Source organism: Staurois parvus, unplaced genomic scaffold, assembly GCF_062004578.1.
Source record: "Staurois parvus isolate SC_StPar_1 unplaced genomic scaffold, SC_StPar_1.0 ptg000024l, whole genome shotgun sequence".
Lineage (NCBI taxonomy): Eukaryota > Metazoa > Chordata > Amphibia > Anura > Ranidae > Staurois > Staurois parvus.
Window position 1 is genome coordinate 1009094 of NW_028317820.1, and position 26010 is coordinate 1035103.

The following is a 26010-nucleotide window of genomic DNA, read 5'->3' on the forward strand; positions in this document are numbered from 1 at the left end:
TAAATATAAAAGTGCAGCGCTAAATTATTATAAATAACTAATATACGTGATACAATATAAACTCAATATATCCCTCCACATAAATCCAAAGTACTCAATACATAAAGTGTCATGCATGTATTCCCTCATAGGGAATATCTAGTGCAAAAAGTGACAAATATCGCAAATAATACTACTACAGTGATAACACACATATAGTGCACAAAAAAAATGAACAAAAGTTCAAATACAAAAAAAAGGTCCAAAGTAGTAATAATACTGATGATGCAGTGCTCAATAATGAGCTACACACTCCACTCTTCATGCAAAAATAATGTGCAGTGTGCGTGATTCACACGTGACAATCCTTAACGGCCAAAATGCCTCCTCACCTCCTTCCTTAGACCCCAAGGGGCCAGCACGCTTTCAGGATCACATGATCCTATCAATATGGCTCACTCTGTAGGTAACACCTTCCACCTCCAGCATCCACCAGTTTAGCAGCCAGCTCCTCCCAGGGTCATAGTAAGACACAAGCAGAGACCCTCCATAGTGCAACCAGTAATTTATTTGTTTGATAATAGATTTAAAAAATGAATTTCCACTCACATAAGGACAAATGTTCCAGCCTCCTACCACATGCTGTGGGTGTACTGCATGGGTAATACACAGGGTGATCCAATATGGCCCCCACGCCGGAAATGACGTCACCGCGTTTGCCGGAAGCTCCTCCCAACGTACCGACGCGTTGCGTCACGTCCAACGCGTGACTTCATCAGGGTAACGCTCATAAAGGACGGAACTTCCTTTTATAGGAGAGTCTGCACCAATGATCATCCGGAGGCGGATCTCCGGCGGCCATTTTCAAGAAGCCAGTTATCCGACCATACCCGCAGACACTGACTTATACAAGGAGGAAAAATACCTCCAACACCCAAAATGTAAAGTCAGTTTCTCCTCTACTAGATCTATATCCTCAGCGCTAAAGTGCATGTGACTAGAGAATACACGGGGGAATACTATCAACAGATAGGAGTATAAAACTAAGTAATATTACTCCAAATCAGTGTATTAGATAAAACATATTAAAATTACCTTTACAAATAAAAGTGAGCCATCTAGTGGATAAAAATATTATGGCATATAAACTAGAATTCATCACATAAAAAACCCTAAACATCTAAAAAATACTTCTACATAAAAAATATTACATAAAATGTTTTTATTAAAATAATTAAAATTAAAATTACTCTGACCCAAATTTTATAACCCTAATGGAATGAATACTATTAGGGAGGGAACCTATCAGCCATGCAGACACCCATAACAGAGGTTCACAATATGAATATAATAGTAATAATAAATACTAATATCTACCAGGATACTAAAATATATTGTAATTTTTAAAAAATCATATATTGCACAAATAAACAATAGTCATTATCAACCATCACTTAAAAAACAATTCAAGTCGAAATCCACGTTTAAACCCCTCGGGGTTTGCGTTCGCATCTCATAAATAAACCTGGACTCGACTTGGCTAAGGGACCGCACTTTATTAAGTCCCCTCCAATGACCTTTAAACTTTTCGATACCCCAAAATAATAAAAGGATATCCTCATTTATAGCCCAGTCCACGGGATGCGAATTTCTAATTTGTGACTTTATTTCGTGTAGGACTGAGGGAGTTATTTATGGTCTGGAGTGCGCATGTGGCCTCCAATATGTGGGCAGGACTAAGAGACCACTTTGGAAGCGATTACGTGAACATGTGCAGAACATAAAAAAAGGTTTTCCTAAGCACAATGTGTCTAGGCATTTCTTGATGCATCATAATAAAGATCCCTCCACATTAAAATTTAATACATTCATTCCATTAGGGTTATAAAATTTGGGTCAGAGTAATTTTAATTATTTTAATAAAAACATTTTATGTAATATTTTTTATGTAGAAGTATTTTTTAGATGTTTAGGGTTTTTTATGTGATGAATTCTAGTTTATATGCCATAATATTTTTATCCACTAGATGGCTCACTTTTATTTGTAAAGGTAATTTTAATATGTTTTATCTAATACACTGATTTGGAGTAATATTACTTAGTTTTATACTCCTATCTGTTGATAGTATTCCCCCATGTATTCTCTAGTCACATGCACTTTAGCGCTGAGGATATAGATCTAGTAGAGGAGAAACTGACTTTACATTTTGGGTGTTGGAGGTATTTTTCCTCCTTGTATAAGTCAGTGTCTGCGGGTATGGTCAGATAACTGGCTTCTTGAAAATGGCCGCCGGAGATCCGCCTCCGGATGATCATTGGTGCAGACTCTCCTATAAAAGGAAGTTCCGTCCTTTATGGGCGTTACCCTGATGAAGTCACGTGTTGGACGTGACGCAACGCGTCGGTACGTTGGGAGGAGCTTCCGGCAAACGCGGTGACGTCATTTCCGGTGTGGGGGCCATATTGGATCACCCTGTGTATTACCCATGCAGTACACCCACAGCATGTGGTAGGAGGCTGGAACATTTGTCCTTATGTGAGTGGAAATTCATTTTTTAAATCTATTATCAAACAAATAAATTACTGGTTGCACTATGGAGGGTCTCTGCTTGTGTCTTACTATGACCCTGGGAGGAGCTGGCTGCTAAACTGGTGGATGCTGGAGGTGGAAGGTGTTACCTACAGAGTGAGCCATATTGATAGGATCGTGTGATCCTGAAAGCGTGCTGGCCCCTTGGGGTCTAAGGAAGGAGGTGAGGAGGCATTTTGGCCGTTAAGAATTGTCACATGTGAATCACGCACACTGCACATTATTTTTGCATGAAGAGTGGAGTGTGTAGCTCATTATTGAGCACTGCATCATCAGTATTATTACTACTTTGGACCTTTTTTTTGTATTTGAACTTTTGTTCATCTTTTTTTGTGCACTATATGTGTGTTATCACTGTAGTAGTATTATTTACGATATTTGTCACTTTTTGCACTAGATTATTCCCTATGAGGGAATACATGCATGACACTTTATGTATTGAGTACTTTGGATTTATGTGGAGGGATATATTGAGTTTATATTGTATCACGTATATTAGTTATTTATAATAATTTAGCGCTGCACTTTTATATTTAATTTCACTGTTTATTCACTTATTTTGGGTATAAGTTTAGTGTCAGCAGCTTACGGTTATAGGGTAGGAGTCCTTGTGAGCGCAGGAGGTTTTTTGTCATACTCTAACGGAGATATTTGTCACATTTTTTTCATCCAATTAAATAAATTCTGCTGCTTTTAGTCAATGAGGCGCTCGTATATCCTTGTGATGTTTATTGTCTGTGTATGAATTTTTGGATGCATTTCCACTACGAAGGGTTTGGCATTGGCAGGAATACCACTCCCAGGTCAGGGCATTTATGCGGGGCTTTTCTATATAGGTGATAAGAAGGTTCCCATGTTATAAAGAACCATTGGAAATGTTACTATTTGTACAACAAAAATTATGCCAAATACGTGTGCAAAATGTGACAATTATTTAACCGCTTCTGCGCCGCCCTATAGCAGAAATACTGCTACAGGGCAGCACGGGTGCACAAAATCATGTACATATATGTGATTTTGCAGTTCTGGGTAGGAGGCCCTACCCGTGCCGCCATTTGTGGCCTCGGTGTCAAGGTCCTACCTTTTCCCAGAGGTTATGTTACTCCATGTGCTGGCATCCATCTTGGATTTCTGCTGAGCATGGTGGGAATCTTTTATGCCTTCGGGTCTCTGAGGTCCATCCCCCAGAGGGGTGTGGCTGAGTACATATAAGCCTGTGATCCGCACATGCTCTTTGCACTTGTGTCTTTGTCTTGCTACAGCTCTGTGTATACGCTCGTGACTCTTCTGGTATCTGGCTTGGCTTGTGACTAAGACCATGATCTGTGTTTTCCTTCGATCTGACCTTCCGTTGCTGAACCTGGCCCGTGATTCTCTGTCTACTGTTCTGTACCGGTTTGTGCCGTTGTTGTCAACCTGGCCTGCCTGACTACGCTATTGTCATTCTTACCAGCTACATGCCATTGGCGGCGGCCATTACCACAGCCGGGGTGTCTCGGGGGCCGCGACCTGGTTCCTGGCTGCGTCAAGTCCATCCCCACCACCAGGGGCCCTGGTGAAGGGCAGCCTGGGACTTAGACTCCGCGCCCTGGGGGACTTCGGTCTGTTGGTAGTGGTTGTCATCAGCCAGTGCGTTACCCTGCCACTAGGCCTACCTGTCCGTTCCACAGCCCTGCCCTGACACTCGGCTGTCAATCACCGTGTTCCGGCTGGTGATTCCCCTCCAGCACCCGGCGATCTCCGACGGGAGAGAGACCATTATGTAAACAATACAGATCTCTCCCATGTCAGCTACTGCACACTGCTTTGTATGGCTCTGCTTACAGTGAAGCACACACAGCACAGAGTAAAACAGCACACAGTTAACCCTTTGATAGCCCCAGATGTTAACCGCTTCCTGCCCAGTGTCATTAGTACAGTGTCAGTGCATTTTAATAGCACTGACAACTATATTGATCTCACTGGGGATGTCAGTGACACAAATTCAGTTCCCCCCCAGGGTCAGAATGTCCACCGCAGTCCCGCTATAAGTCGCTTATCGCCGCCATTACTAGTAAAGAAAAATATTACCGCCATTTGTAAACGCTATAACTTTCACATAACCTAATTAATTTACATGTATTGGGATTTTGTTTTAGCAAAGACATGGAGCAGAATACATTCTGGCCTAAATGTATGACGAAATTTTATTTTTTCAATTTTTTTTTACTGGACATGTTTAATAGCAAAAAGTCAAAAATATATATTTTTTTCAAAATCATCGGTCGCTTTTTGGTTAAAGCGCAAAAAATAAACACAGCACAGGTGATCAAATACCACTGAAAGAAAGCTCTATTTGTGAGAAAAAAAAAGGACATAAATTTAATTTGGGTGCACCGTTGCGACCGTGCAATTGTCAGTTAAAGTAGTGCAGCACCGTAACACAAAAAATGGCCTGGTCAAGAAGGGGGGGGGGGAGGTAAAATCTCTGGAGGCAAGGGGTTAAAGTGTTTGTTCACCAATGCCAGAAGTCTGCCCAGCACAATAGGTGAGATGGAAGCTTTGGTGCATGAAGAGAACTATTATTGAATTGGTATTGCTGAATCTTGGCTTCATTCTTCACATGACTGGGCCATTAATATTTATGGCTAGGTTCTCTTTCGAAGAGATGGAAGAAATAGGAAAGGTGGTGGTGTCTGTCTCTATGTGAGAAGTGATCTCAGAGCGAGTGTGAAAGAGGACCTAGTTGATGGAGAGTGTGATGAGGCTGAAGTATTATGGGTGGAACTGCACATGGGGGGCATCCTGCAAAGGTAATCATTGGAGTTTGTCATAGGCCTCCCAGTGTTAATGAGGAGGTGGACACTCTGTGAATAAATGATGCGGTCATGTGGGGGCGCTGTTTTCAAAAACTGACAGCTAGTAGAGGGAACTTCTCTTCGTACTGCTGTTACAGGGAGGGGGGATTGGACAGCAGCTGCAATGGTGGAAGCATGTTATATGTTCCACCCTAAAAACATGTGGAAAATATAGCATGTTCCAAAAGGTGAACTTTTCCTTTGAAACAATCAAAATTCGCTCATAGGGTTTAAAAAGTATTTCCAAAAGATGCAAAAACCTGTTGTTGTAACTGTCTAAAAAAGTGTTAGCTGGAGTTGGGCTTTAATTTGTCTTACGTAAAGTTCATTCAAAACTACATCTCCATCTAAGGCTCTCTTGTCCACAGGTGACAACGCTACTTTGCGATTTCACTGCAGAACAAACAGCGTTGTCACCCCGGTACAGGAAGAAGAAAAATCATGGATCTACTGGAGGAATCAACAAATAATAAAACTCCGTTACAAGGGGACTGGGAAAAATAAAAACTGCTGTGTTAATGTGTTAGTGACGGATGGCATCATATATGTCATTTTTTATTTTACCCAGTGTTCCACTTTAATTTCCAAAGTTGTATAACATTGTTTTCTGATATGAACAAGGTGTGGCCTTCAGTAGAAATAATATGGCTTAAAGATTTATTTCATGGTATCACTTGGGACTGATATAATTGCAGTAAAAATTTGAAACTGAAACTGCCTTGTGACTGTTTATTCTGAGTCTTGGGACATCGGGGTAAAGTACACTTCATGGCACAAAGCTTCGGCTCGGCAGACATGACTGTTTTGGGAATAATTTTTCTTCTCGCTCTACACCAGACTTGTAAGTGGTTGTCCATTAACTGGCTCCTGGGAGGGGAGAGGCACCTTCATTAAATTGTTGGGCTGATATCTTAGAATTACACGAAGGTGAGCTTAGTCTTCTGCCTAATGCATCCTAATCAATATGTCCCATGGGGAAGGAGCAAGAGGGGGCAAGGGAGTCCCAAATCACTTAACTCCCAAGGTTAATACAGAAGGTATGGCGGGCTTTACCCAATTTTATCCTGGGTGTCTTCACAACTCCCGGAGCAGCTCCGAATATAGTTAGGAAAACTGTGGTTTTTGTTTTACAGTTTCTGAACTGGTGGTGACAGCCCCTGCTTCGCAAACAGCTGTATTATTCCAGTCTTTTATTTTGCCATGTACCTTCCATATGGATACTCCTGTGAACCAGCAATACCTATCAATAATCTGGCACTTTGGAGGAAGACAGCTGCTGAAAATGGACAACAAGGAGAAAGTGGACAAAACGGGGCTGTCTTTTGATGAGCAGGCGGCCAGAAAGGGTAACGCATCGCTGACCATTCACAATGTGACCATTGCCAACCACGGGACCTACAAATGTTTAGTCATCCACAGTCCATACCAGCAGTACAGGGAGATCCAGCTGACTGTTTATGGTAAGAATATACAAGATTTTTAGTTATTTATTTATTATGGGTACTTATATAGTGCTGTCAGTTTACGCAGATATTCCCCTCAGCTCCTTGAGTCATCATATGCAGCGCTACCCCTGTATGGACCACTGGTATCAACTGGTTCTTCCCCAAAAGTGCAGAGGCGGTCTGTCCACCAAAGCAGTAGTCCTTGCACTCCGGCTCCAAAAACAGTCTACGGGTTGTCTTTTTTTTTATTCTATTGTTTGTAGAACTAGTAACAGGAGAAGGTTAGCGCAAGGGATACTCCAAAATGTTTAGTGTTCATCCATGGGAGGACAATTCTCTTCCTGAATAAATGTGAGTGATAGACAGTCTAGGGTTCACAGCTGAGGGCCATGAGACAAGTCTTTCACATCTGGTTACCTTGCACCTATGCAAAACTGCTGGTAGCAAGTGCAGTCATCAGGGTACTATATAATCACAGGAATCAGTATAGGGTCTGTACTCACATGTCCCCAGAACAGCAGCCACCTTCCAGCTCAGTGAGGAGATAGTTTTTCTCCAGATCAGGTCCCTTATGGTGAAGCCCTGTGGTAATTTTTCTGTGATTATTTTCCCTCAGCCCTGATACCTCTGATGCCTCCAGCACAATTGTGAAGTCCATGGGCTTCAATATAGCAGCAGCCCCACAGGCTCTGGAACCATCCTGGGGAGAAGGAACAAAGCTCTCCAGTGCGCCAGACTGATTATCATCTCTCCAGCCCCCTACTTTCTCCAGATATTGGCTGAAGCGTGATAAATGTTCAGGCTGGTTATCTGAATCTCCCCCCTAAACTCTGGAAGCTTCTTCCAGAGACAATGAAAAGCAAACAAAACTGGGATCCTGTATATACCATACTTGGCTGATGCCCCTGGAAGCTGGAAATCAATTAAATAGAAAACACATTAACTGGTGATCTCTAATTGCTGGTGAAAAGTGTGATATTATTATACAGTATTTATAAAGCGCCAATAGTTCGCTCAGCGCTGTACATTGTAAAGGGAGACAGAACATGCGACAGTACAATAACAATACAATGTGATACACGAGGGGTTCGAGGGCCCTACTCTTTCGAGCTACCACTCTGCCTCTCCATTTCGCCCAATCAAAAAACAATTTGCATTCATTCATAAAAAGCAAAGTAATCTCTGAATGGCACCTATGCCGAGTTCCTTCTCCGTGTTCACAATGCATCAGGCTGGCCACTCAGCATGGGACCTGGATGCAAGTGTAGACCAGTGGAATAGTGGTGGCTACCTCAGTGATTTCCAGCTTCCAGGGGCATTGGCCAGGCATGATACACACCGCCTGGTGAGGCATGTCAAGGTGTTGACGGTCATACCGTAACTGAGCTTTTTTGTGGCATTGGCACAGTAAAGGCTTTTTTCTGGCACCTCGACCATGCAGTTCATTTTTGTTCAAGTATTGGTGTATTGTGCTCCTTAAAAAAAATGAATGGTCTTTTTCTAGAGCAGCTTGCATGTCTCCTGAGGATACCTATGGGGTTGTTCTTTGTATCTCGAACAATCTTTCTTGGTCTACCTGACCTTGGCTTGGTATCAAGAAATTCCTGAACTTTCCACTTCTTAATAAGTGATTGGACAGTAATGACTGGCATATTTAAGGCATTGGATGTTGTATATCCTTTTCCATCTTTATAAAGTTCCATTACCTTGTTATGCAGGTCTTTTGACAGGTCTTTTCTGATCCCCATGGCTCAGTATCTGGCCTGCTCGTTGCATCCACGTGCGAGCTAACAAACTCATTGACTCTTTATACACTGACATAGAAATTTAAAAAGCCACAGATGTGGGAAATTAACCTTTAATTGTCATTTTAATCCATCCGTGTCACCTTTTGTGTCTGTACCAAGGCCAAACATTCCAGGGGGCGGAGACTTCTGATCAGGACCTTTTGGGAGTTTTCTGTTATCATTATGATTTAAAAAGGAGCCAAACAACTATGTGATAATAAATGGCTTCATATGATTACTACCTTAAATAAAAGATAGTTTCTTGGCATGATCAGTCATATTTTCAATATAAATGCCAAAATGTGACTATTTCTGCCAGGGGAGGCAAACTTTTGAACACAGCTGTATATGTATCGTTGAATTGGTCCAAGACTGATTGTAACTATGTACAAAATATCCATATATGGAATTCCTCTGTAAATGATTATACTTCTTTGGCCATTGAGAGGTTGTGCAGTCGTGAGGAATGCAATCTGTACTTGCAGTCAAGGAGTTTTATTGATGGTGGCAAGAAGTGAAGGTTAACAGAAACAGGCCTAACAACCTCACACAAACAGGAGCCCACATATTATGGCTCACTCAAAGGATGCAGACCATAGTGTCTTGCCTGCAGTGCCCCATGGAGCTCCCTTTGCATCATTGAGTATAGAAAGCTCCATGTTTGATAGATAGCCATCTGACTTTGACAGGTCACATGAGTAGACTTATCTTCTGACAATTTTTGTCGATTTTCTGCTGGCTCCCAAAGCCAGCAGAGTGCAATGCATATTTATAAAGCCCACTTTAGAGAGCCAAAATCTTCTCCACTGCTCTAGCACCTGAATCCAGTACAAGGCTACACATTTTTGCTTACCACAAATCTTTCAACATGATACAAACTGAACATGGGTCTCTAGGTAAATGGGCTTCTCTGTCTAACAGGTGTTGCGTGTTTTGTGGTTTCTACCCAGAGATCAGGATTCACGATACTTTCTAAATTCATCTCAGCATAAGAGTTCCTCCATAACCAACTCGACAGTGATAACCATTTCTGTATTACCTACAGCCAGACCTCTACTCTCCATCCTCAGCAAGAGCATCCGGAGAAATAAAGAGAACGCCCTGACCTGTACGGCCATTGGATTCTTCCCTCCGGATATTCGGATAACATGGTACAGGGATGGAGAGGTCTTGAAGAATCAGTTCATGGGAAAACTAAGCAGATACAAAGATAGAACCTACCAAGTGAAGAGCTCTACGACAATCACACCAAGCGACGATAATCAGAATAAAACCTTTACATGCAAAATTCAACATGTTTCACTACCAGAAGCAATACAGGAGGACTTCCAGCTTGTCTATGAAGGTATACATTGTCAGATTATTTCATATATTGTTGTAACAATGTAAACATGGAGGGTACTTGACTTTTCACTTTATTCACTTCTCATTTAACTTTCATAGAACCATCATCTACTGAGCCCATAATTGTTGGTGCCATCCTTGTCGTTTTGATAGCAACCGTGATTGGTATATTTTGCTGGAAACAAAGTCACAGGAGAGCAGGTAATCTCACACAGTGCCGCGCAGTAAAAACAGTTACATAGTTAGTATGGCTGAAAAAAGACAAAAGTCCATCCAATTCAACCATTAAAAAAAAATAAAAGTTATAATCCTACACCCACAGTTGATCCAGACAGAGGAAGACAAAGAAACCCAGCAAAGCACGATCCAATTTGCTCCTGTAGGGGAAAAATTCCTTCCTGATCCCCCTGAGAGACAATCAGCTATTCTCTGGATCGACTTTCCCTATAAATGGTAACATAGCGTGCAAGCAAAGAAAGTGCTATCTACTTCTGCTCCAGGTCATTTCTGGGACTTAGTTTACATTTTAAAATCAGTATTTTTTCCTAGAAAATGTCTTAGAATCCTCAAACAGTATATATTTTTTAAAGTATAGACCCAAGTGGTCTAAATTGGTGCTTTTTGAATTTTATTTTTTGTCACACGGTATTTGCGCAGCGATTTTTCAAATGCAATTTTTGGGAAAAATATACTTTAATTTTTTTGCAAAAAACCCCACAATATATAATATAATTTTTTTTTGTAAAATATGATGCTACTCCGAGTAAATAGATACCAAACATGTCACACTTTAGAACTGTGCACGCCCGTGCAACTGTGACAAATTTTTCTATTCCTAGGCAACGCCTTAAAAGCCTTTACAGGTTACCACTTTAGATTTACAGAGGGGGTCTGGTGCTAGAATTACTGGCCATTATCTGATGATTGCAGCGATACCTCACAGTTTTTTTTTTTTAAACCACTTTTTTTTTCTTTCACAAAGAATGTAAACATCCCCTGTGACAGCAATAGACACGTAACATGGCAGGTATTTTTATAGAGGGATCTGGGGTTCTATGAGACCCCAAATCCCTCCTCTGCACTTGAAAGCATGGACCGCTTTTGAATTTGAATTTTTAAAAATGGCCCTGAAAGTTTCTGAGAAACCCAGAAGTGATTTCAGGTCATCGCTTCCAGTTTACAATAAAGGAGAACCGATTAAAGCTGATTTTGGCTTTGTTTGGCTGTTTCGGCCAGTTGGCAGATGCGCCGACTGGTCGCTCGGGACTCCCGGTGGGATGGAAGATCCCAAGAGAGCAGCAGAGGGAGGCGGGGGGGGGGGGGCGCTCTCTTGTACAAGCAATTAGATCTAGTTGCAACTCAGCAACTAGATCCAATTGCTTGTACAAGAGAGCTGACTGCTGGCTTTAAAAAAAAGATACTAGAGTGATGCCTATAGCTGCAGGCATCACATCGGTACAACCACCGAATGTCCGAATGGCTGGTGGTGGTGGTGTGCCCAGTTTTAGTGGTGGTGGGGGCCGGGGGGGGGTGCTGGTGGTAGTGGTGAGGGGTGTCAAACTTTAGTGTTGCCTAGGGCAGCACAGGAGCTACATACACCACTGCATGGAGGCGATCCTGCAGCTCTCTTTTTTTACCATGTCTTGTGGTAAAGTTTGCCCTTCGCCTTGAGTGAATAGTGATGCATGCTGAACTTCTAGGCAGTACATATGTATGTCATCTGTGTATCTAGTTGGTAAATTTCCGTATAATGTACCAATGATGGAATATGTTCATATGAATTCTATGCTACAGATACTTTTACCTTAATGGGGATCGATGGACCTGCCAAACTGATTGCCGGAGAAGAAACATCTCTATACTGTAGAGCCGCCAACTGCCCAGAGAACACGAGTGTGACTTGGCTGGAGAAGAGAGGAGGACAAGTATACGAGATCCAAGAGTCACATGGAGGAGATACAGAGGAAGAGGAGAGACTGATGGACACACAGTATGGGGTCATATCCTGCAGAGAAGGACCAAACTACACATCTTCACTGAAGTTCAGACCCAGTGTGGCCAAACACAAAGATGTGACCTTCATCTGTAGATATAGCTGTGGGAAAGAGAAGAAAGAGAAAACATTTCACTGCAGAGCTATTTGTGGTAAGCAGTTCCTATGAAGGTCCATACAAGGCAAAATGTTTTTAGTATTGGATAGAGTAAAGCTGGGTACAAACTTTCAGATTTTTTTCTTTTTTCGTTTAACAGCAGGTTGAATGAAAAACATTTAAAAAACTGATAGATGGCTGCATCAACACGTGTGATGTTGATGCAGCGATCCCCCCGAGACAGAAGGGACCCCCCCACCACCACAATACACTGATCAGAACTCATATCCATTGGCTAATCAACTGCTGGTTTTCCAGCATTCCTGTTTTACAGAAGCAGTCATTAAACCGACATCTGTAGAACAAAAAAGCTGTACACATGGAACGAAAGTCAATCAGTTCCTGCTGAACCCACCGATTTTCGGCCTGGGTCTAACAGACTTAAAGTAGTTGTAAACCTCAGACATGAAATATTAACAAAGCCTATCCCTCTATAGTGTGTACTTGTCTCAATCCAGAGCACTAAGTGTCATTTCTGTCTTCTGCTTTCTTCCTCTGCTATCAGCATGAATCACTTCTGCCAATTTTTTCTGACACCAAGAGAAAAATGGTGACAGGGAGAGGACCTCCAGCAGATTGACAGCCTCAGCTCTGCTTCTGTGTGGAGGGATGTGTGTCCTTTTCCTCCAATCAGCATTCAGAGCACTCCTCACTGAGCTCTGCAGAGTGTAACTTCAGCTCTCCGCCCCCTTTTTTCTGAGCTCTCAGACAAGCTTTATAAAGTCTGTACTTTGAACAGATGTAGAGAAGAGAAACTGTAGAGAAGAGAAAACTGTAGATAAACAGTTACATCTTATGTATGAGGATTTGTTTCATCTCTGTGTATCACCTGAGGCCAGTCACTTCACTGGGTATATGGAAGGGTTTACAACCACTTTAAGGTTATATGGTTAGTCAGGTCGAAGACACAAGTTCATTTAGTTAAAGCAATCAATATATTAGAAAACAGAATTCCCCCATGTACAGAACCCTACACCCATTCAGAGGAAGGCAAAAAACCCCATAACCCTTAAAAAATTGAATCAAATACTTTATTATTATTACTACTGTTTATTTATTTGTTCATTTAATTGGTTGGGTGTTTATTATTTTATTTAATATGGGGGATTTTTTTTAGGGTTAGGGGGTTAAGGGTTACTTATTAATTAGTTTATTTATCATGATTTTTTATTTGTGTATTTTGTTATATATTTTACATTTACTTTTTCATACAATACTACTTTTTTATTTTTTGAGCAGGAAATCGCGCAAAACACACGTCAAAATGTGTGTTTCTGTTCATTTCTATTGGAATAAAAATGCACCAAAAACATGCAAATCTTCCCAATTTGAACTACAAAAAAAAGCATTTGGCTTCAAGTGACCTGGAGTGGAGATATGCACCATCTTCACTGAGAATAATTGATTTTTTTCTCCTCAAGTGTTTTGAAGCTTTGGGCTTTGAGCTACAAAACGCTCAGGTGTGAATGGGGCTTAAGTGATTGGGGAAACAGGAGCTCTGATGCAAGGCAAAGTTTTTTAATGTCTCTGAACCTTAGCCAGCTACTGAGTAAACCTTGGCAAAAAGACCAGCGCTGTAAACCTTCAATGAAACTGATTTAGCAAGAGAACTTTGAAACTTTTATTGGATTTATTCCATGAAAATAAGGTATCCTACAACATTGATCTTCACAATAATTTACTTTATTACATATCATTTTTCAGCAAAGCTTCAGATGTTACAGCCGGTATCAAAAAGTCTAACTGTCTCGGGGGAATTGAAGTATTCACTCACTCTGGACAATTTTTACCCCAGAGACATTACACTTAGATGGACACATGGAGTGGGGGAGCCGCAGCAAGCCTTCCCATCCACAGAGACATTCGCAGACATACCTGATGGGACATTTAATGTCCGCAGTGAGGTGAGAATTCCTGAGGAGCTCCTGAAGGATCCAGAATTCAGAGTACGAGTGAACTGGGAACATGAATCTCTGGAAACACCGGGATATAAAGATCTATCTATCCGAGACTCAGGTTAGTTACATGAGGTTCTTAGGAAAATAGCAACAAATATACAGTATACAGCTATACGCAATTAATAAAAAAAGCCCCTAAAAAACACTACCAGCAGCTAAAAGGGTCAGTCCACCCAAAAGTGATTATTAGTTATAAATGGAGCCTGGTGGGATAAATCAGCCCCTAGTCTTTTTTATATCTTGGATACTCCCAACAGTGAGATCTCCCTGCCCTAATTCCCGACTCTATTCCTGACCAACTGGAAGTTCTTGGTTTCCCCACCCAACTCCATAAACCTCTGATGAACACAAAGGACGATAACATTCTAAGGACATTTTGTATTCTCCTTTTGGGACAGCAGGTGGAACTCCTAACAGTGAGACCTCCCTGCCCTAATTCCCGACTCTATTCCTGACCACCTGGAAGTTCTTGGTGTCCCCACCAAACTCCATAAACCTCTGATAAACACAAAGGACGATTATAACATTGTAAGGACATTTTGTATTTTTGTGCTTTTGGCTCAGTGGGTGGAGCTCCCTGAACGGTTCACATTTATCAGAGACTTATGAACAACTCTGTCATAACAGGTCTGATTAGGCCCCTCTGTGTATTGTGCTCCCTGTTTCAAATCAATGAGAGCCCCAAGTTGGGGCATAATGCGGGGTCTTTCAGACAGCAGTGAGAAACGACACTTAGGGGTTGATTTACTAATGGCAAATAGACTGTGCACTTTTGTAAATGCAGTTGCTCCAGAGCTTAGTAAATGAAGTAAAGCTTCACTTTACAAAGAACACCCAATTGCATGCAAGGAAAATAAAAAAACTGCATTTTTGCTTGCCCATGATTGGGTGCTGGAAGCCAGCAGAGCTCTCCTTCATTTACTAAGCTCTGGAGTAACTTCACTTGCAAAAGTGCTCTGTCTATTTGCCTTTAGTAAATCAACCCCTTAGTGCTTTGGAGAGAGGCAACAAAACACATATGGACATACGCGCTTTGTTCAGTTTTCATGTCTGAGGTTTACAACCACCACCATTTACACACAGTACTTAGATAAGTAAGAACACTGTTCTCCCCCCCCCCCCCCTTAGCCACAGTGAAATTTCTATTAGAAGTCAGCTTAAATGCAGGCAGTTTCTTTCACGCTTTCTGTTTGGATATCCCATAGCACTCTGAGAAACCTTTGTCATATATTAAGTGTTTACTATGTTTACAGCAAAGATAACAGTAAAAAACAAAAATTTAAACACACAAAACAAAAAAAAAAAAATCTAAAAATGACACAAAATGATTATATTGTAGTCTGTCTTTACCCCTTTTTAACCCCTTGCCCTCCAAAGGATTTACCCCCCTTCCTAACCAGGCCATTTTTACGATACAGCGCTGCATTATTTTAACTGACAATTGCGCGGTCATGCAATGCTGCACCCAAATTAAATTTGTAGCTTTTTTTCCTACTAATGGAGCTTGCTTTTGGTGGTATTTGCTCGTCTGTGCATTTTTTATTTTTTGTGCTATAACCAAAAGAAGACCGACAATTTTGAAGAACAAGGACAATATTTTTTACTTTTTGCTATTACACGTCTGGTACAAAAATGTTAACAATCAAATTTCGTCATAAATTTAGGCCAACATGTATTCTGCGACATGTCTTTGCTAAAAAAATCCCAATACTTATAAATTAATTGGTTTACGTGAAAGTTATAGTATTTACAAATGGCGGTATAGATACTGGGCTTTTATTTATATATACATATATACACACACACACACACACACACACACACACTAGTAATGGTGGCGATCAGCAACTTTTAGCAGGACTGCAGAACTGTGGTGGGCATTCTGACACTGGGGGGAACTAACTTGATGTCACTGACTGATAAAAAGCACTGACACTAATGACTGTATGTTCTAATGACACTGGGCAGGAAGGGCAGGAAGGGCATGAAGGGGTTAACATCTGGAGTGATCAAAGGGTTACCTATTTGCTGTGTGTGTTTTACTAGGGAGACATGCTGCTGTGTATTGCTCTGCTATGCAGAGCAATACACAGCAGCATGTTGGTGCTGGCAGGAGCGAAATCTGTGTTGTTTCCATATAGACCTCTCCCTGTCAGTGTTCCTCGGCAATCGCTGGGTGCCGGTGGAGAATCTTCAGCAGGACCCGGTGATCGACAGCTGTAGCTGCCAATAGTGACATGGGTAGGGCGGCATGCATACCCCCTACCCAGAAATGCAAAATCCTGAATATATATGTGATTTTGCGCAGCCCTGCTGACCTCTAGCAGTAGTTTTGCTACAGGGCGGTTGGGAACCGGTTAAACGTTACAAGATAGATCCATGTGGTAAATGCCTGGGAATTGCAATAACCTCATCGCTTTTCCACATAAATGCAAAATAACATGGAAGAAACAGTAGATTTTCAATAAAGTGGAGTTCCACCCAAAAGTGGAAGCTCTGCTTTTCTGCCTCCTCCACCCCTCAACTGCCACATTTTGCACCTTTTGGGGGGGAAGGGGGACGGGTACCTGGTTTTGACAGGTACCTGCTCCCACTTCCGGTTCAGTTCACCAAAGTGAGCTGGAAGTTTGGTTCCCCCTTCCCCGCAGCCCTCTGGGACACTTCCAATGTCATTTCACAAAGCACAGCGCACTTCACACATGCACAGTAGCAGACGGGCGGTGATGCCGCAAGGCTTCACTGCCAGTTTCCCTTCCTCAAGATGGTGGCACCAGCACCTGACAGCCAATTGAAGAACCAGCTTTGGGTGAGGACACTGCTGGATCCTTGGACAGGTAAGTGCCCTAATATTAAAAGTCAGCAGTTACAGTTTTTGTAGGGGGGCGGTGGCAGGGGCCAGAACTCCGCTTTAATTCAGGCACATTTTCATGCTATATAGACTGTACAACCTCAATATACCGCTGTGTGGAGATTTGGGAGATACAGTAAAAGCTTCCTTTCTTTTTGTTTTGCAGATTACCCATGGAGCCCAGTGGTGGAAGAGATCCAGACACCCAATGTATTCCATGACACCCCGGTCACCTTGCAGTGTCATATTTCCCAGTATTTCCCTGACACCATCACTGTGACCTGGCTGAGAAGAAGCCGGGATGAGGAGTTATGTGAGGAGACTGATAATATGGATAGCAGTACAATGACCCCCAGAAGAGGAGATGATAACACATACAGCTGTACAGCCAGCCTGACCATCACCCCCACACTGAGCGTCCACCAGGGGGCACAATACATCTGTAGGGTGGGACACCCCTCTCTGGAGAGACCCATTGAGAAAAAAACTGGAAAACTTTTTGTAAAGTAAGTGTTTATATTATGTGCACAAATAACGCTTCTCGGTCATTGCAGGCCCTCAAGGAGCTTACAGTCTAGGGCCCCTATCCCACATGCTAGGGCCAATTTATACAGGAGCTAAATGACCTACCAGCATGTCTTTGGAGTGCCCAGAGGAAACCCAAGAAAGCACTTGGAGAAGATGCAAACTCCATGCACATAGTGTTATGGTTGCGATTCAAACCAATGATCCCAGTGCTGCAGGACAGAAGTGCTAACCCCTAAGCCATTGTGTTTTTATTGTACTTGCAGCATTTGTGAAGCAATAAGGCTCCATGCACACTGGGCATTTTAAAAACGCCGGTAGCATTTGCTGTATAAAGTTGCGTAAAAAAATGTGAGTTTTTCTGCATAAGAGTTTAGCTGCATTAGCATTTTTAGCGTTTCTATATACACAAAAAAAATTTTGGCTAAAAAAAGAAAAAAAAAAAAACACGTTGGTTTACCATGTTTTACCACGTTTACCAGCGTTAGAGCGTTTTTACAGCTAAAAAAATCTCCTCTTGAAACCTGCTAGTTCTGGGATTTCTTTCCAGCCAGAAAATGCCTCTGCCAAGAAACGCTGATGAAAGCCTGTGTGTGCACAGACACATAGGATAACATCCTGGGGAGTTTACTGGCTGTAGAAAAAAAGGCCAGAAGCCAAAATCCGCCCAGTGTGCATGAGGTCTAAATGCATACGTATAGCAGAGATGTATTGATTTTTTTTTTTTTTTTTTATGACTTTACCCAAACATTCACTTTACTGGTAAATCGAGAGCCCATAGCTGAATATAGATTGTAAAACTATTGCTCGATTCATGATATTTTCCTAGACTTCCTCAACAGAAACATCCCCACCTCTGCCAGTTGTAACTAGTCAAGAAGGCATTACACCTAGACCTTCTCTTATGGGCCAGTCTGTGGCTTGATAATATGACCACCAAAATGAATGCCAGAACAATTTTCGTAAAGAGTCCAAAACAGCTTTTTGATTCACAAGATGACCAATGCATGTCGGGGGCAAAACACGCTCCCCCTTCATCAGGGCTCCAAGACAAACACAAATATAAAGATGTAAAACTATAAAAACATGAACATTGGAAATCAAAAAATTAAGGGATCAACATCCACTTATATGTAGTGACATAATGATCTAATCCACTGGTGCCCAACATGCAGCTTGCCAGCCTTCTGCATGCGGCCCTTGAGCTACTGGGCACCAGTTAGACAGCAGAGTGGCAGCTGCATACCAAGCTCTGAAAAGCTGTCCGCATTCTAGTACCCGGCAGTGTAAGAAATCCTGTACTGTGTGGTGGAGTTATCGCTGTCAAATTACAAGCAAAGTCCTGGCCCCGAAGGAGAGAACGTGTGTGAGAGAGAGTGATAGAGAGTGAGAGCGCGAGAGAGTAAGAGAGGGAGAGCGCAAGAAAGAGAGTGATAGAGTGAGAGCGCAAGAGAGTAAGAGAGAGTGGGAGCGCGAGAGAGTGATAGAGAGTGTGAGAGAGAGCAAAAGAGAGAGCGCAAGAGAGGAGCGAGATAGAGAGAGCGCGAGAGGTAGAGAGAGCGCGAGAGGTAGAGAGAGAGAGTGAAAAAGAGCGAGAAGGAAGGGAGAGAGAGAGGGAGAGGGAAGAGAGAGAGAGAGAGATGCTTGAATGTGTGATAAGGTAATGACCACCAATGGGGATTTAACTCACTGCCATTGACCACAAATGCAGGAGGGGTGGGGGAATTAACTCTCGGCCAGTAAACACCAATGTGTGGTGGTTAGTTCACTGCCACTGACCACCAATGTGGGGTTAACTCACTGCCACCGATGACCAATGTAGGGTTAACTCATTGCCACTGACCAGCAATGCGGGGTAAATTCACTGCCACAGACCACCAAGCTAGGTATTTTTACATTCACACCTAAGGGTCACATTTTCAAGCGTTTTTGAGCATTTTTTGGAGCAGAATTGCATGTTTTTGCAGCTTTTGTCAGGAATTTTTCAACTAAAAGTTGTATAGTGCTGCTGAAGAAGGTGCTTAGAGCTGCTGTTAAAAGCTCAATAAAAGCTCATTTTGCACTTTTCAGATGTTTACATTGAAGTCTATAGAGACAAAAATTTCAATTCTGCCTGAAAAGTAGCTCATGTACTTTGAGTGCCAGATATTTTGCTACAAGCGACAAGACGCTCAGATGTGAACAAGGGCTATTGAAAACAATATGTTTTTGCTTGTTGAGCGTTTTTGAGCTACAAGCTAAAACATTTTCTAGTGTACACAGACTATTGTTCATGCTTATTTGCTAGAAAAGTAGTGAGTGCATCTGTTGTGTGTATATATACAGTATCTCCCAGAAGTGAGTCACCCCCTCACATTTTTGTACATATTTTATTCTCTCTTTTCATGTGACAACACTGAAGAAATGACACTTTGCTACAATGTGGCGTAGTCAGTGTACAGCTTGTATAACATGTAAATTTGCTGTCCCCCCAAAATAACTCAACACACAGCCATTAATGTCTAACTCGCTGGCAACAAAAGTGAGTCCATCCCTAAGTGACAAGGTCCAAATTGGGCCTGAAATGTCAATATTTTGTGTGGACACCATTATTTTCCAGCCTGGCCTTAACCCTCTTGGGCATGGAGTTCACCAGAGCTTCACAAGTTGCCACTGGAGTCCTCTTCCACTCCTCCATGATGACATCACAGAGCTGGTGGATGTTAGAGACCTTGCGCTCCTCCACCTTCCATTTAAGGATGCCCCACAGATGCTCAATAGGGTTTAGGTCTGGAGACATGTTTGTCCAGTCCATCACCTTTACCCTCAGCTTCTTTAACAAGACAGTGGTGGTCTTGGAGGTGTGTTTGGGGTCGTTATGTTGGAATACTGCCCTGCGGCCCAGTCTCTGCAGGGAGGGGATCATACTCTGCTTCAGTATGTCACAATACATGTTGGCATTCATGGTTCCCTTAATGAACTGTACCTCCCCAGTGCCGGCAGCACTCATGCAGCCCCAGACCATGACACTCCCACCACCATGCTTGACTGTAGGCAAGACACACTTGTCTTTGTACCCCTCACCTGGTTGTCGCCACACACGCTTGACACCATCTGAACCAAATAAGTATCTTGGTCTCATCAGACCACAGGACATGTTTCCAGTAATACATGTCCTTAGTCTGCTTGTCTTCAGCAAACTGTTTGCGGGCTTTCTTGTGCATCATCTTAAGAAGAGGCTTCCTTCTGGGACGACAGCCATGCAGACCAATTTGATGAAGTGTGCGGCGTATGGTCTGAGCACCGACAGGCTGACCCCCCACCCCTTCAACCTCTGCAGCAATGCTGGCAGCACTCATATGTCTATTTCTCAAAGACAACCTCTGGATATGATGCTGAGCACGTGCACTCAACTTTTGTCGACCATGGCGAGGCCTGTTCTGAGTGGAACCTGTCCTGTTACACCGCTGTATGGTCTTGGCCACCGTGCTGCAGTTCAGTTTCAGGATCTTGGCAATCTTCTTACAGCCTAGGCCATCTTTATGTAGAGCAACAATTCTTTTTTTCAGATCCTCAGAGAGTTCTTTGCCATGAGGTGCCATGTTGAACTTCCAGTGACCAGTATGAGAGAGTGAGAGCGATAAAACAAAATTTAACACGCTCCCCATTCACACCTAAGACCTTGTAACACTAATGAGTCACGACACCGGGGAGGGAAATGGCTAATTGGGCCCAATTTGGACCTTGTCACTTAGGGGTGGACTCTCTTGTTACCAGCGGTTTAGACATTAATAGCTGTGTGTTGAGTTAGTTTGAGGGGACAGCAAATTTACATGTTATACAAGCTGTACACGGACTACGTCACATTGTAGCAAAGTGTCATTTCTTCAGTGTTGTCACATGAAAAGATAGAATCAAATATTTACAAAAATGCGAGGGGTGGACTTACTTCTGGGTGATACTGTATACTGTACATTCACATCAGTCCCTAACCCTCAAGGGGTGTACAATCTAACGTCCCTAACTTACATTCATACATACACACAGGGGTGGACTGACGATCTCTGTACAATTTCATTTAGATTTACCAAAACTATGGAATAGGAGGACCTACCTGATCAATCCATTCATTGTCTATCAATATAAATAGAATTGTGTGACTAGAGGTGCGATTGCCACCATCCCTATATTATAAGCATCAAAGAATTGTACTCATAATGGGATTTTGAACTAGCACAAATCTTTTCATTAAAATATTGATATTTGTACAGATTAAAAATTGTACCAAATCCATAAAAACAATCTACATGATAAATTCCAATCATAGATGGAGGATTTTTGAATATCACATACTGAGGCATGTAACGGACTACAACACAGGTCCAGTGGTGCCCTCTGTAACGATTATGCACAATAGAGACATGGAAGCTGTACGCGACATCCATCTTGTTAAGGTCTCACCCATGTTGTTTTTCATGAACAATCATCTCTCTCCCTCCTCTAGAAAATGGAATTTGTAGCTGTAAGTTGTTACATACTTCAAAAGACCCTCTTATCTTAAATAAAACACAAATAGAGGTCAGCTCCAGAGCTGTAAAATACTAATTAGCCTTGTGCAGGATGTCTGTTTTTCAGGAACCGTGAAAACCACTTTCCTCTGCCCTATCATAAAATAACTCAGTCAGCCATCACACGACCTGTTAGGCCATTAGGGCTCTAGGAATGCAGAGCGTGCCATAAAACATCCACTCTGCATGTCACAATTTCACATACAGTTCATAGCATCCAACAGGAACTGGGCACATTAATATTACGTATATATTTGGATAGATCATTTCATGCAGAGCCAAACAAGGTCATACATGACTATGTTAGCACATAGGAAGGGGAAGAAAGCAGTCTCTTTCCTCCTGGGTGACAAGGGTACGCTGGGTTTGGTATCCCTGGGTTTGAAATATAATTATAGAGAGAAAACAGGTGGCGCACACACCTAGTGCATTATCCAAGGTTTATTGTAGGAATTAAATCATAAAAACATACTCACAGACGAAGCATGTATCTAAAAAGCATAGAGAAATGACAATGGCCACAACGGCGGGCAAGGTGTTCTCACTGTCAGTGCGGTCAAATGGCTGACGCGTTTCGGGGACGAATCCCCTTCCTCCCCGAAACGCGTCAGAAATTTGACCGCACTGACAGTGAGAACACCTTGCCTGTCGTTGTGGCCATTGTCATTTGTCTATGCTTTTTAGATACATGCTTCGTCTGTGAGTATGTTTTTATGATCTAATTCCTACAATAAACCTTGGATAATGCACTAGGTGTGTGCGCCACCTGTTTTCTCTCTATTCAGTGGCTGATTTCCCCGTCTGAGGAGGGCTGCACCCCTGGAACATTTCCTTTTGGTTGTCGCTGTCCTGGTACCCTTGGCTTCCCTTTTGGCTGTGCATATCCTGAGGCGCTGGAGAGTACATACGCTATCCGGTTCGGAAATAGAATTATGAATATTAATCTGACAGTTGCTAGAATACTACCTGTACATACTGGAAGTTGTTAACCTCCTTAGTGGTTTTCCCAAGTGTAGCTCGGGGTAGAATTTCTATACCACAAGCGGTAACCCCGAGCTACACTCGGGCTTACCATGCGGCGCTGCTCTGGGGGTCCCTGCAGCACTTACCTTGTCCTTCGTTCCCACGATGTGTCCCCTGCAGCGTCCCCGGCCATCTCCTCCGGCCGATGCCGGCATCCGGTTTCTGTGTTCCGGTCCCCGTGACGTCGGGACGTACGGGCACCGGCGGCGGCGGGAAATTTAAAAAATGTCATTTTTTTTTTTTCAATTTTAAATAGTAAAACATTGCTGTTTCATCCCATTTCACATACATATTGTCCCTAGTGCTTTGCCCTGTGCCCTGCCTGCATTTTGTCTATTCTTTCTGCCTGGAAACTTAGAAAAGTCCATGGCGTCCAAAAAGCGTCCCTTTACGTCAAAAGCGGTTTTAGACCGGCTAGAGAACAGCGATAGTAAATCAGAACCACTTACAGAATTGAGTGATAATGATTTGTGGGGAAATTTTCCTAAAAATTACAGCCTACAATAAAAAACTATTTCCATGCAAAAAATGGTACCGCTTTCAGCACAAAAAATCAGAAGGAATCATACCGCCAAGGAGGTTAATATTAGTATGAAATTGTAGTTGCGACTTGGTCATAAACTTGGTGACCTCCTAGAACCCATCCCCAAACTAGATGATTGGTCACTTGTTCTCAGGCGACACCCCTTTAATATCCTAGAAAAGGACTGACAGGCCTGGAGAAGGGGAGCTCTTGTTTAACATCAATCAAGAAACATCTTAATGGACTTGAGAGCCAAGGCAACATTTTTGCTCGGACAATTGCACTCTGCTAAACCAGGATTTTGCAAGTATTCTGCCTTAACTCCTTTCTTTGATTTCTTTGTTGCATTATTTTTCTCTTTATGTCTTTGTAACATCTTTTTCTGTAAATATTTTAAGTACACCAATTTGATCTTTTTAGTAATAAACCCTATTTTGAAAAGTGTTGAAACTGTCTCTAAAGCTTTTAATGCAAACTAAAGAATCCCTGTCTCTTGAAGAGTGCTCCTGTATGTAATAATTAGAGATGAGCGAATCGAACCAGGCGAACCGGAATTCGATACGAATTTCAGGAAAAATTCGATTCGCGTCGAATCCGAATATTTGCCTACTTCGGGTGCGCGAATCGGATTTTTCCCGATCAGCTGGCAAAAGTGTCCCTGCAGAGAGCTCCGCTATTTCTGACATTTCTCTGACAGTTCCTTCACATGTACAGCGGTTGAAACATTGTATCTATTAGTTTCCATTTAGGATACAGATGTTTCAACCGCTGTACATGTGAAGAAGCTGTCAGAGAACTGTCAGAAATAGAGGAACTCTGCACATACACTTTTTGCCGGTTTGGAATTCTTATTTTCATCCTACTTCTTCTTCTTCTTCATCCTCAGAAGAAGAGGATGAGGATGAAGAAGAAGAAGAAGAAGAAGAAGTAGGATGAAAATAAGAATAATTGCAAGCCGGCAAAAAGTGTATCTGCAGAGCTCCTCTATTCTGCAGATACACTTAGAGGAGCTCTGCAGATACACTTTTTGCCGGCTTGGAATTAATCTTATTTTCATCCTACTTCTTCTTCATCCTCATCCTCATCCTTAGAAGAAGAAGAAGAGGATGAGGATGAGGATGAAGAAGAAGAAGAAGTAGGATGAAAATAAGAATAATTCCAAGCCGGCAAAAAGTGTATCTGCAGAGCTCCTCTAAGTGTATCTGCAGAATAGAGGAGCTCTGCAGATACACTTTTTGCCGGCTTGGAATTATTCTTATTTTCATCCTACTTCTTCTTCTTCTTCATCCTCAGAAGAAGAAGAAGATGAGGATGAGGATGAGGATGATGAAGAAGAAGAAGAAGAAGTAGGATGAAAATAAGAATAATTCCAAGCCGGCAAAAAGTGTATCTGCAGAGCTCCTCTAAGTGTATCTGCAGAATAGAGGAGCTCTGCAGATACACTTTTTGCCGGCTTGGAATTATTCTTATTTTCATCCTACTTCTTCTTCTTCATCCTCATCCTCAGAAGAAGAAGAGGATGAGGATGAGGAAGAAGAAGAAGAAGAAGTAGGATGAAAATAAGAATAATTCCAAGCCGGCAAAAAGTGTATCTGCAGAGCTCCTCTAAGTGTATCTGCAGAGCTCCGCTATTTCTGACAGTTCTGGGACATTCACTCCATACAGCGGTTGAAACATTGTATCTATTTGTTTCCATAAATGGATCCATTTATGGAAACAAATAGATACAATGTTTCAACCGCTGTATGGAGTGAATGTCCCAGAACTGTCAGAAATAGGCTATTTCTGACAGTTCTGGGACATTCCCTCCATACAGCGGTTGAAACCGCTGTATGGAGTGAATGTCACAGAACTGTCAGAAATAGACAGAAACTGTCACAGAACTGTCCTTCTCATCCTTCTCCTTCTCATCCTTCTTCTCATCCTTCTCCTTCTTCTCATCCTTCTCCTTCTCCTTCTTCTCATCCTTCTCCTTCTCCTTCTTCTCATCCTTCTCCTTCTTCTCATCCTTCTCCTTCTTCTCATCCTTCTCCTTCTTCTCATCCTTCTCCTTCTTCTCATCCTTCTTCTCATTCTCATCCTTCTCATCCTTCTTCTCATCCTTCTCCTTCTTCTCATCCTTCTTCTCATCCTTCTCCTTCTTCTCATCCTTCTTCTCATCCTTCTTCTCATCCTTCTTCTCATCCTTCTCCTCCTCATCCTTCTTCTCATCCTTCTCCTTCTTCTCATCCTTCTCCTTCTCCTTCTCCTTCTTCTCATCCTTCTCCTTCTCCATCTTCTCATCCTTCCTCATCTCCAAGGGCATTTAAATTAAAGGTACAGTGTTCTGCACTAATTTAAAGGCTCTCTGAAGCCTAGAAACCCTTTTTATAAGTTAACTTTGTAGCGAATTAATTTGCATCAAATCGAATTTCTTCCTGAAATTCGCAGAATCAGCCGAATCGAATTTTTGAA

At 42.2% G+C, this 26010-nt stretch overlaps 1 protein-coding gene and 1 long non-coding RNA gene across 2 annotated transcripts; both read left to right on the forward strand.

Moving 5' to 3' along the window:
* Positions 1-6201: 6201 nt before the first annotated feature.
* Positions 6202-17649, forward strand: LOC149472056 (uncharacterized). The gene is made up of 7 exons (XM_089693347.1): positions 6202-6247; positions 6540-6866; positions 9684-9983; positions 10082-10183; positions 11777-12127; positions 13837-14148; positions 17105-17649. Exons 1-7 carry the CDS (start codon positions 6202-6204, stop codon positions 17446-17448), a joined length of 1782 nt encoding a protein of 593 aa, XP_089549473.1. The 3' UTR covers positions 17449-17649.
* Positions 17650-22752: 5103 nt separating this feature from the next.
* On the forward strand, positions 22753-24000 carry LOC149472057 (uncharacterized). Its single transcript, XR_016315426.1, has 2 exons — positions 22753-22994; positions 23613-24000. It is a non-coding gene; the product is annotated as an uncharacterized LOC149472057 (long non-coding RNA).
* The last annotated feature ends 2010 nt before the right edge of the window (positions 24001-26010 follow it).

What these genes read in the sequence shown, in the direction of transcription:
- LOC149472056 (XM_089693347.1), top strand. Translation starts at nt 6,202, where the DNA reads ATGACTGTTTTGGGAATAATTTTTCTTCTCGCTCTACACCAGACTT. An exon ending in TCTCGCTCTACACCAGACTT is followed by an intron (nt 6,248 to 6,539) that starts GTAAGTGGTTGT and finishes TTTGTTTTACAG; the next exon opens with TTTCTGAACTGGTGGTGACA. An exon ending in TCACTGCAGAGCTATTTGTG is followed by an intron (nt 12,128 to 13,836) that starts GTAAGCAGTTCC and finishes ATCATTTTTCAG; the next exon opens with CAAAGCTTCAGATGTTACAG.